The sequence below is a fragment of the Hemiscyllium ocellatum genome, chromosome 23 (genome assembly GCF_020745735.1).
Source record: "Hemiscyllium ocellatum isolate sHemOce1 chromosome 23, sHemOce1.pat.X.cur, whole genome shotgun sequence".
Taxonomy (NCBI): Eukaryota; Metazoa; Chordata; class Chondrichthyes; order Orectolobiformes; family Hemiscylliidae; genus Hemiscyllium; species Hemiscyllium ocellatum.
The window spans coordinates 18,517,637-18,530,693 of record NC_083423.1 but is presented as its reverse complement, the minus strand read 5'-3'; the positions used below and the strand labels follow the sequence as shown (position 1 = coordinate 18,530,693).

The window sequence follows — 13,057 nt, the reverse complement described above, 5'->3', positions numbered from 1 at the left end:
ATGGTGGCCATGGCAATGACACTCATATCCCCATGAATTAACAAATGAAAAAAACTTCTGATGTTCTGTTAAATTGACAGCCTATCTCAGGGAATGTAAAAGATTTGGGGCGGCACGGTGGCACAGTGGTTAGCACTGCTGCCTCACAGCGCCTGAGACCCGGGTTCAATTCCCGACTCAGGCGACTGACTGTGTGGAGTTTGCACGTTCTCCCCGTGTCTGCGTGGGTTTCCTCCGGGTGCTCCGGTTTCCTCCCACAGACCAAAGATGTGCGGGTCAGGTGAATTGGCCATGCTAAATTGCCCGTAGTGTTAGGTAAGGGGTAGATGTAGGGGTATGGGTGGGTTGCGCTTCGGCGGGTCGGTGTGGACTTGTTGGGCCGAAGGGCCTGTTTCCACACTGTAAGTCTAGTCTAGTCTAATCCCAAGTTATTATGGAGAAGATCAGAGGAATTTTCTCTTGACAATATTGCTATCATTTATGCTGCAACCAATATCATGACAACAAAATTACCTGATCTTTTATCACATTGATTGTGATAATTAATTAACTGCTAAATTGCCGGGATGACAACAGTTTTTTTTTATTCTTTCATGAACATCACTGCCAAGGCCAGCTTTTATTGCCAAATCTTAATTGCTCCTGAGAAGGTGATGGTGAGTTACCTTTTTGAACCACTGCAGTCCATACAGACACCCACAATGTTCCAGGATTTTGATCCAGTGACAGTGAATGATTGGCAACATGGGTCAAGTCAGGATTGAGTATGGCCTGGAGGAGAGCATGCAGCTGGTGGTGTTCCCATGTTTCTGTTGCCTTTTACATTGGCAAAGTCATGGCTTTCGAAGATACTGTTGAAGGTGAGTTGCTGCAGTGCATTGTGTACAACATGATACACACCACCACAGTCACTATGCATTGATGGCAAAGGGAGTGCAATTTTAAATTGGTCAATTAGGTGCCAGTCAAATGGATTGCTTTGTCTTAGAAGGTGTCAAGCTTCTTGAATGCTGCTGGAACAGCATTCATTCAGGGGAATGGAGAGTATTCCATCATATTCCTGACTCATGCTTTATTGATGGGAGACAGGTTTTAAGGATTCAAAAGGTGAGTTACTTGTTGCAGAAATCCTAGTTTCTGACTTTCCCTCATTGCCGTGGAGTCATAGAGTCGTTGAGTCATACAGCATGGAAATAGACCCTTCAATCCAACCAGCCCACAGTGACCATGTTCCCAAACTAAACTAGTCTCACCTGCCTGCACTTGGCCTATATCCCTGCAAATCTTTCCTCTTCATGAACTTATTCAGATGCATTTTAAATGTTGTAACTGTACCTGCAATCGCCACTTTGTCTGGCAGTTCATTCACACTAATCACTCTGTGTAAAAAAGTTGGCTCGCATGTCATTTTTAAATCTTTCTCCTCTCACCTTAAAAACATGTCCCCTTGTTTTAAACTCCCCCACCTAGGGAAAAGACCCAGGTCATTCACCTTATCTGTGCCCCTTATGATTTTCTAAACCGCAGTAAGGTCAACTCTCAACTTTGTACATACCAGTGAGAAAGGTCCCAGTCTTTCCAATATATTTTTATATCTCAAATCCTCCATTCCCAGCAACATCCTCGTAAATCTTTTCTGAACCCTCTCCAGTTTAATAATATCCTTTCTATAACAAGATGTCCAGAACTGCACACGGTACTCCAGAAGAGACCTCACATGCATACTGAATAACCTCAACACGATGTTCCAACTCCTATACTCAATGGTCTGAGCAATGAAGGCAAACATGCTAAACATCTTCTGAGCCATCCTGCTTACATGTGATACAAATTTCAAAGAATTATGCACATGAACCCTTTGGTCACTGTTCTATGACACTACCTAGGGCCCTATCATTAATTGTACACATTCTGATTTGTTTGTATTACCAAAATGCAATACTTTACATTTATCCAAATTGAACTCCATCTGCCACTCCTCAGTCCATTGACCCAATTGATCAAGATCTCTTTGTAACCTTAGATAACCTTCTTCACTGTCCACTAAATCACCAATTTTGGTGTCATCTGCAAACTTACTAAACATGCTTCCTATATTCTCATCCAAATCATTTATATAAATGACACGCAGAAGTGGGCCCAATAACCGATCCCTGTGGACCATTAGTAACAGTCTTCAGTCTGAAAATCAATCCTCTATCACCATTTTCAGTCTCCTATTGTGAAGTGAATTTGGTATCCAATTGGCAAGCTCATCCTGAATCCCACGTGATCTAACTTTACTAATTAGTTTACCATGCCTAATCTTGTCAAAGGCTTTACCAACATCCAAGTAAACAACATCAACCGCTCTGCCCTTATTAATCTTTTTGGTTACTTCATTTAAAAACTGAATCAAGTCTGTGAGACATGATTTTCCTCATACAAAGCCAGGGTTTTGTATCTGATCCTGCTCAGTTTCTGGTCAATGGTAACCACCAAGATGTTGACAATGAGGTATTAAGTGACAGTAAAACTGTTGACTATCAAGGTGAAATGTGGTCAGATTCTCTCTTAGTTGGAGATGCTCATTACCTGGCATTTGTGTAATATGAATGTATCTTGCCACCAAATTTGGATGATATCCAGGTCCTGCTGGTTTTGGGTATCTACATAACTACGAATTATTGCTTGTTGTGAAAAAATATCCACTTGGAAGAAGAGTATGATATCTGTGGAATTTTGCTGTAGAGGAACAATACTGGAAGAGTGTCCACTTGCAAAGAAATCTATTGTTTGTAAAGTTTATTGGCAGAGTCCCCTGATGTGACATTGCTCTGCATGAAATCCACCCTGTTCCTCCTCTCCAGTTGTTTGCAATTCATTAAAACTGATCTGGACGCTATCGACAAGTAAACAACTAACGTGCTCTCGTTTGCTCTGAATTTGGCCACCACTGGAGGAGCTCCTAATGTTCTGACACCGCTGGTATGAAACAATGTTGGACCTGCAATGCCAGTGCTTAGACAGTAGAGCTGGTGCCAGGCTCGGTCGCAGTAACACTTCCTCCCATTCGCCTGTTGTAGAAACTGACCATCACCAAACCTGCACCAACTGCGCTCTCCCTCCTGTCGAGTGTGCAAGGAAAAAAAACCGGTTGGATCCTCTCATTTCACCACTTCCCTCCCCGTGCCTCTCTCCCGGGGTTCTGCACCAGCTTTGACAGCCGCTGGATGATCTGCTCGCTCCGTCATTCCTTTTGTGCTGTTTGTTATTTTTTGGGGTTTTTTTTCCCGCACTGCGAGTTTGCAAGGGACCAGGTCGGTAACAAAAAAGCGTTTTTCCAAAAAGGCTGGAGTGAGGACAGAGTGATCGCTGGAGTAAGGTAATAGAAACCTTTTGAAATTAGGTATTTCTGTGTACACGGGAGACAGAGCGACCTCAGTGATGCAGATTGGACAGTATCAGAATCAGCAGAGGGCGCTTATTATGTTGTTCTGATATCGGCAATGGATTTGCGCTCCTCTATTGAAACATGTGTATCCAAACAATTGAATCTCAGACAGAGAGTTCGAAGGGACTGGGACAGGGGGAGAGGACCAGGTTATATATGCCTCTCTGTACAGCCCCTTGTGCTGTGGGTCTTGAGCTCCCATGTTTTGAGCTTATTGTAATAGCGGGTGAACAGTTCTACGTAGGGATTGGGATTCCAGTGCGGCAGGGGCTGTAATTATATATCACAGCAATACTCGTGTATTTTTGTTTTAACTTTAGTAAGCTAGTCTTAGAGCAATCTGTGCAAACCATTTTTTAAAATGAGTTCATCATTTTTGCTGAATGTTGAATTGTTTTCTTCATTAACCCCTTATTTGGTTCTTATGTTTAGTTGGTGATATAGGTTAGTGTACTAAATAGTTATTATAGTGATGCTTTAGTTGAATACACTGGGTAACATATTAAACAGTACATATTACGATCAAGCATCAATTAATGATGCTGCCTCACAAATTAAATAAGTTAACCTTTCCGTTGACAACACTGACAAATTATTAAACAATATTAATACTTTTGAAATGGCCAAACAATATACAATATGTTGGGGCAACATATTCAGTTAGTGATTCAAGTTAACACTTTGAACTATACTAGTTATGTTTGTGATTCTGTGAAGATATTAATTAACAATGTAAACTATGTTAAATGCATCTTTCTGGAAATGATGTGAGCTAATGTGTAAAATGACCCTTAACATATTGGTGGAGCTCTCTGACCATTCTGAAACATGTAGAAGTTTAAAATCAAACCATCATGAAAGGCAGTTCCATTATCCAGGGTCCTAGAGATTCCTGCCTGTCTGTCTAGTTGCACCTTATAAACCTAAGGTTCCATTTGGAATAGGGTAGCCAGTTCTCCAAATATTCTTTCCTTAGTCACTGTCACCAAGAACAGATAAAAGATGATTTCCCTCTCAGGCTCAGAGGTAATGAATGTGCTCTGTTTTTCTGTGCAAATGCACTCATGCTGCAGCCTATCATGAGACTGTGCTAAATCTAGCGTAGGCTTCTGGACTGTGCACTACACTTGATTGATCGAGAAAATCAATCAGGGGACATGTGTGTTGGTAAGGGATGATATGTAGAATGAGAGCTGGAAAAAGATAATGTGTCTTCTTTCTGGGACCTTCCATCGCCTTCCCAGATCTTATGTCTGCAAAAGGCCTTACATAAAGTCAAGTTTCTTGGATGTTCTGTGGATTGTTGTCCAGAGATAAAGAGACAGATCTAATTGAGTTGTGGAATTGAAAACAACCTAACCCCAGCTCTTCAGAATATCTCTATCATCTTGGAGAAGTCCATGAAATCTACAGCAACAAGAAAGTCTCTATCCTGTTTTGCCTTAACACCAGACCTTACAAAGCTGCTGTTAACAGAACATTTCAAATACGTAACGATGGTAATTTGCATTTATACAGCCTTTCACATAGTAGAAAATGTCTCGAGGCATAAACAGAAAATACTGATGCACAGCTAAAAAAGGACATATTCAGAGGGATGGCTAAAATGATTCTCAAGAGAGATGGACTTTCAGGAGAACCTTAAAGGATGATAGGGAGGCAAAGTGATCTAGGGACCTAGGTGACAGAAAACATGGCTTCCAATAGTGGGGTGAAAAGTGATTGGGTACACAAGATACTAAATTTGTGAAGGATGCATAATATTTGAGAAGATTACAGGCATAATGAGAGATGAAGTCATAAATGAATTCAAATACAAACAAAATCAAAAACAGAAATTGCTGGAAAACTCAGCAAAGAAGGGTCATTGGACCCAAAATATTAACTCCGATTTCTCTCCGCTGATGCTGCCAGAGCTGCTGAGTTTTTCCAGCAACTTGCCTTGCTTTTATTTCTGATTTTCAGTTTCTGCAGTTCTTACAGTTTTATTTTTGTTTAAGGAATTCAACCACATGGGTAAGAACTTTATTCAGATGCATTGATAGACTGGAGAACAATGTAGGTTAGCAGGAACGGGTGCAATTAGATGAACAGGAATGGTGCAGGATAGGATATGGACAACAGAGTTTTGGATGAGTTAAAGTTTATGGAGACTAAAGATTGAGAGAATGACTAGGAAAGCATCAGGAGAATCAAGTCTGGTAATGAAAAGTGCACGCATAATGGTTTCATCAGCTGATGAACTGATGTAGGGGTACAGACCGTAATATTACAGAGATGGCAGTCTTTCTGGCAGAGAGCACATGAGGTTAGAAGCTCATCTCAGACTAGAACAGCACTTCAAGGCTCCAGGCTCTCTGGTTTAATCTCAGATGCTAGGGCTAGGCACAGAGTCAAAAGAACAGCATGGAGGTGAAGAAGACGGGCCAGTGATGTACAATCCAGAGATGACTATTTGGGAAAAAGACCGGCGCAACATCGAGGGCCGAAGGGCCTGTACTGTGCTGTATTTTTCTATGTTCTATGTTCTATACTTTGACTACTCATCATACTCAAAACATAACTCTGTGTGTGTAGTTTTTTGGGAAAGATAAGTTTGTGTAAATATTTTGTTTGTGGAATTTCAATATAAATTCAAAACTCCTGTGAATTATTCTGGATTCTGAGAATCTGTTAAGTGAAACTTTATAGGCTACAGAATAAGACTTCTGTTTCAGAGGCTGTGCTGTAACTGTAATGGTGTTACAGTATGCAGAACGAGAACAATGGTGACTCTATATAAATTCAGATTTATTGGTGATGTTCATAAATAGGGTGAGAATTGCTACTGGAATCCACTCATAGTCTATACAAAATGGCCAAATTGTTAGACCCGAACAGTCAATATTAATACTACCTGCCTGTTCAGCAAGATGGACATTATTTGCATAATGGTAAATTTAAATCTACAAATATATTCCTTCTTCTAAAATAGTTATCAATTGAATTCTGTAGGACAGGTTTGGAGGTGTGAGGTTGAGGCAGAATCCTATCCCTCCTTCCCCAACAATAAACAATTACATTCACTTAGCAACTTTAACTTAGGAAAATGTCTCATGGTGTTCCACAAAAGCTTTAGCAAGATTTGACTTCAAACTACATAAGGCAATGTTAAGACAGGTATCCAAGCTCAATTAAAGAAGTTTTTTTCAAAAGAAAGAGAGATAGGAAAGTTGACGGAAGGGATTCTGAGGGCCACTAAAACAGTGGAGCTATGAAAACTAGGATGTGCAAGAGACCGGAATTTGAGTCTCAAACCTCAAGTAATTTTATTTAGATACACTCTCCTTCAATCCCCTGCCAGTGACTCTTATTCCAAAGCATCAAGCCATTCCCCACTTCCAATCAGGAAAAAAAACACTGAAGAATACATTGAAGAAAAATAAGTTTAGAAAACAAAACACAATAGTGCTCAACGTTTGTCCTCTATAAAAAAGACATGCAAGCACTGCAGGTCTTAAATAAAATGTTGAAGAGTTTGACACTAGAATAGCACATCAGGTCAGGCAGCATCCGAGAAACAGGAGAGTCAACTCCCCGTCCCACTCCACCAAGGACATGCAAGTCCTGAGCCTCCTCCACTGCCAAATCCAAGCCATCAAAGGATGGAGGAGGAACTCCTCATCTTCCACCTTGGGACTGTTCAACCACATGGCATCAACGTTGACTTCAGTAGTTTCCAAATCTCCCCTCCCCCACCTTATCCCAGATTCAATCCTCCAACTCAGCACTGTCCTCTTCACCTGGCCCACCTGTGCATCTTCCTTCCCACCTGTCCGCTCTACCCTCTCAATGACCTGCCACTATTACTCCCCACCTGCATCCACCTATCACCTACCCAGCTACCTGCTCCCCAGCCCCACCCCACCCTCATATTTATCTCTCAGCCCCCATTCCCCCCCACATCTAATAACTGTAGATGTGTTTGTTTGCACATGCTGATATTACTTGTGTTGCCATGTGTGAATATGTGTTTGTTGAGTGTATATCAACATCTGTGTCTATGTAAGCTCCAATATTTGCATCTTCGTTGATTTTTAAACAAAATAAAATGTAACATGGTCATTAGGGCATGGGTTCATACCTCCAGTGTTTATTATATAATATCTTCCCTCCACCAATCCATTCTTCAGTCTCCTGCCACTGATTCTCCCACAACCCTGTCCTCATGATACATTCCCCACCAGATCTCAACATCCAATGTTTTCATAACTAATACACAGAAGTTTTCAAGGAAGATGTTTTTGTTTTCGTGCTTGTCTGAGTCTATGTACAGTATTATCCTGGTATTTTTCATCTTTTCCTGCAGGATTGGCAACCATCGATCTCATTGACAATTTCCTAAAGTGCAAAATGGGCAGTTGGTGTGTAAGACAAACTGCAAGTTTAAGAAGTGAAAGCAATAAATTACAGAGCCCATCTTTGACAGCAATAACAAAATACAACAGATAAAAAATAATTTGAAGATTACATGCTTGTAACAAACAATAGCAATTTTGCTATTCTAAATAAAAACCTCTAAAATCTCTAAATTAATACTGGGCCTTCTCAGTTAATTTTACTCACCTATTTTCTTATCTTCTGAAGGCATAATCTTTTGCTGGATGTTGATTGATTTTCCATGCCTCACCCAAGCATGTAATGTGTAAACCCAGAGGGCAACTGCTGGTGAGTTATTCAGCTTTGGGAGGCACCACAGCCACACCCAAGCCTACCTTCACCTTTTGATTTGATTTATTGCATTTGATTTGATTTATTGTAGTCACATGTACCTAAGTACAGCGAAAAGGTTTGTTTTGTGAGCAGTACAGGCAGATCATAAAAAACAAGGACATACAGATCATAGGGAGTTTTGATAGAGCAAGGCATACTGGTTACAGGCGGTGCACAAAGCATGATCAACATTATTTGAAGTTAGAGAGGTCCATTCAGCAGTCTAATAACAGCAGGGAAGAAGCTGTTCTTAAACGTGTCAGTGCATGCATTCAAACTTCTGTATTTTTTGCCTTACAGAAGAGGTTGGAAGAGAGCATTACCGGGGTGAGGACGGGGGAAGAGGGTGTCTTTGATGATGGTGGCAGCCTTTCCACAGCAACAAGAAGTGTAAATGGAGTCCATAGTTAGGAGAGTGGCTTCCGTGATTGTCTGGACTATGCACACAACCTTATTTTAGCCACACAGGCACATTTCCAGTACTACTGTACCCTCACTGGTCTGTATCATTTTACATCATTGGAGACACTAGAACCATAAATAGAACACCTATCATTATTCTGGCTGAAAGTGAGAGGGACCAGAGAACTCCAAGCTTTGTAATGTGCAATTCCATATTGAATATCCATTTATTCATTGAGCTGAACCTTTGCTTTGTTGCCACAAAAATATTGATAGAGCACAAAGCTTAGGGTACTTACTACATTCATTAACATATATGTATATATACCTGTTTTTCAGGTGTTTTGAAGAATACTCCTGAATAATTAAGGGCCAATTCATAGAGTGCCTGGAAAATATCACTATGTTTTGCAAAGGCATTATTCTTCTGAATGTTATTTCCTCAATAATAATTGAATCAAAAGTAGCATCCTTTCGAGTTCGGGAACATGAAGTATCTCAAGTCAACAGTCCTTCTTCACAACCAAGTATGATTGGAGTTGTCCATTTATCAACTACAAGACAGCAAGAACTCAAACTAAACCTACCTCCTGTGTCTTCTGCATTGCCTGCAGAAACAGAAAGTAGTGTGAGTCCTCTTTCAGTTTCTCAGATGTCTGGATCGCAGCCCATAGCAAGAAGGCTTGGTACAAGACCGTTGTTGACATCTTGGGTGCCTACAATGCGACCTGTTGACAATAGAGCTAGTACAGTGTCATTGCGGGTACCACACATCCACTTGGATTCCGATGGCAAGACTATGAATGGTGTGTTGTTCAACCGTGATGAAGTTGGTTCACCCCAGCATGCTGGGCAATTACATACCACCCCTTTCCCAAACAGAAACCAGATTGACATGCTACATTCTAAAGAAAATCCTCAAGGACCCTCAAATATCCCAGAGTTAATTAGCAAAACGTTACAAAGTGTATCTAGTGACTTTTCTGTCCAAAACCTACCCAGTACTAGCTTGCAGCCAATAGGATCCACAACCAAAACATCCTTCTCCCCAGTATATGTCACAATGGTGAAAACCACCCAAAGTTCTCCACAAGAACCTTCTCATGCAGGATCAGTGGTGCCAATCAATACATATCCTAGTCTTCAACAAAGACCAGTCACTATAAGATTCATCACCACTGAAAGTACTGAGCTGCTAACCAAGACCAAGACACCAAGTAAACCAGCCTTTGACCTTTTGAACACTGACCACTCTGTGCTTTTCTCAGTGTCAGAACTGCAGCCTGGAGTCTTGAAGCCAACTTCAACAAGTATAACCCATCAAGCAATTACATTGATAGTGGACCAATCAAGCAATAGATCATCAACTTACCCTGTAAGATCAAAGACTATCAGTGAAGGTGAGCTGTTCAATAACACTACAACTCCTAAAACTGCGCATGAAAGGAGTGCACCAACCAGCAGATCAGATGGAGTGGGTACTCCCAATAAAGGCACGTGGGACTCTTTATCTGTAACAACATTTCATTCTACTCCAAACTACCAGATTCACCAAACAAAGCACAGTGACGAGCCAGAAAAGACAACAGGTAAATAATGATTTTTAAATAAAAACCCAACTCTTTTGTAATGATCATGTCTAAATTTCAGAAAATCCCAATTACACAATAAATGTGCACTTGGTGTGAGAGCTCAGTTGTGGAGTATATTCAGTAGAGCAAGGAATCTAACACATTTGGGTATTGGAATCGAGTTGGAAAATGAGGTTGACTTTATGAAATACTGGAACTGAATTAAGGGGTTACGTGGATTAGTCCTGCTGCTATTTCCTGTGTTCAAATAACCACTGAAATCGGTGCCATGTTAACCAGCTGCTTTTATTTCTTGTACCTTTCAAATATTCAGTCAAAGAATAACAAAAATAAATGTGCACACATTTGAATATAACTGATGCAGTATGCTCATAGACCAGAAGCAGGCCACTTGTTCAATTAAGTGCCCAATGTTTTTACTTGAAGAGCTAATGTTGAACCCTCTTCCAGGATCCTTTCATGTTATTAGGGGGCCCATCAGGGGCAATCCAGTGTTCAGTTCACGGTATTCTGTTCTCAGCTTCATAGGATCCCAGTGGTTGTTTCGTGGAGCTATATAGCACAGTCTCAGAAATTATGAGTCAAGATTAGTGTGGTGCTGGAAAAGAACAGCAGATCAGGCAGCATCCAAGGAGCAGGAAAATCAATGTTTCAGGCAAAAGCCCTTCATCAGGAAGCCATACATCAACTCATACTTGGGGAAGATGTTTGAAAAGCTACTGTAATTCTGGGTGTCAAGAAATGGATGGAGCAAATACACCATCTGCCCAATGACGTCAGTATTTGGTAACTGCTCCTATAAATTTAAATCATCTACAACTATGGGTGAGATGGCTGATGACTGGAGAGTAGCTAATGTACCTTTGTTTAAAAAAAGATTGTAAGGAGAAATCAGGTAACAAAACTTTCTATGGTGGATCTGACTTTGTTGTGGGTAAATTGTTGGAGGTGATTAGAAAAGATAGGATTTGAGGCAAAAAATTGATCAATGATGGTTTTGTGCAAGGAAAATAATTTCTTACAGACTTGACTGAGTTTTTTTAGAAACTTACCAAAATGATTGATAATGGCAGCGCATTACAGCACATAAACAATTAGATGTTGTTTACTTGGACTTTGGTAAAGCTTTCAACAAGGCTCCACACAGTAGACTAATAGTAAAGTTAGGTCACATGAGCTTGCCAATTGGATACATAATTGGTTTAATGGCAGGAGGCAGAGAGTGGTGGTGGAGGGTTGCTTTTCAGACTGGAGACCTGTCATCAGCGGTGTTCCACAGGGATCAGTTCTGGATCCTTTTTTTGTTTGTCATTGATATAAATGATTTGGATGAGAATGTAGAAGGCATGGTTCATAAGTTTGTGGATGACACAAAAATTGGTGACATAATGGATAGTGAAGAAGGTTTTCTAAGACTACAAAGGGATCAATATCAAATGGGTCAATGGGCTGAAAAATGGCAGATGGAGTTTAATCTGGATGAATGTGAGGTATTGCATTTTGCTACAACAAACAAGGGTAGAGCTTATACAACTAATGGTAAGGCCTTGGTAGTGTTGTAGAACAGAGGGAACTAGGGGTGCAGGTACATAATTCTTTGAAACTTGTGTCACATATAGACAGGGTGGTTAAAAAGGTATTTGGCATGCTTGCCTTTATTGCTTGATCCTTTGAATATAGGAGTTGGGAAGTCATGTTGAGGTAGTACAGGACATTGGTGAGGCCTCTTTTAGAATACTGTGTCCAGTTCTCGTCACCCAGATATAAGAAGGATATTGTTAAGCTGGAGAGGGTTCAGAAAACATTTACCAGAATGTTACCTGGTATGGAAGGTTTGAGTTATAAAGAAAGGCTGGGAACTTTTTCACAGGAGCATATCAGTTTGAGAGGCGACCTGATAGAAGTTTATAAAATAATGAGAGTTAGATAGAGTTAATAGTAGTTGTCTTTTCCCTAGGATAGGGGGTTTCAAGACTGGGGGGCACATTTTTAAGGTGAGAGAGAGAGATTTAAACAAGACATGGGGGCAGATTATTTACACAGAGAGTGGTTCGAGTGTGGAATGAACTTTTTGAGGAAGTGGTCGATGTTGGTACAATTACAATGTTTAAAAGACATTTGGATAAGGACATAAGTAGGGAAAGGTTTGGAGGGGTGTGGGTCAGGAGCAGGCAGATGGAACTATTTTACTTTGGGATTATATTCAGCATGCACTGGCTGGTCCGAAGAGTCTATTTCCATGCTGTACAACTCTGTGAAAATACTTTCAGCACATCCTGTATGTTAACGATACTGTATAAATATAAGCTGCTACCTTTTGTTGCAACTATTACATCAGTGTAACTCAAAGTAGGCAGAAGCAAAGAAAATTGTAAATGGCCTTTGTAGTTCATATACTTTTTGATACTCATAGGCTAGGCTTGGAAAACAAAGAATGGTCACTAAGCTTAGGATTAGAGACATTAGTTTCTGTGGAATAGGCCTTCTTGGGAGAAGAGCAAAGGAGAAAAGACAAGAAGAGAAAATCTAAAAAATAACTGCTGTAATTCAGTCAGTCGCAGCATTCACTCAGAACATCACTTCACTGAAAGGTGATTGGCTGCGACAGATAATAGGTATAGAAAATGTGAGGAAAATCTCAAAAGGAAAGATCACAGACTCACTGCAGCATCGATCAGTATTCTATGCATATGTGGACCTGATTTATATCATTTGTTCCTTGGAGGGTTGTAGAAGAAGCAGATTAGAATCCAGCACATGTACACCTATATCTACAGACTGCTTGCTCTCATTCTTATTCTGCTTCAGTCTCTTGCTCTCGCCTAATCACTGTGCCTCTAGCTGCGTCTTGAGCTCTTGTTCACGCCCTTACTTCCTC

General features: G+C 40.5%; 1 protein-coding gene across 1 annotated transcript in view; it reads left to right on the top strand.

The window, feature by feature from the left end:
- The first annotated feature begins 835 nt into the window (after positions 1 to 835).
- The window catches only part of prrt4b (proline rich transmembrane protein 4b), a 35,341-nt gene continuing 23,119 nt past the window's right edge, over positions 836 to 13,057 (top strand). Inside the window, exon 1 of the mRNA XM_060842534.1 lies at positions 836 to 860. Within this exon, the coding sequence (XP_060698517.1) occupies positions 836 to 860 (25 nt within the window). The remainder of the gene's footprint in view (positions 861 to 13,057) is intronic.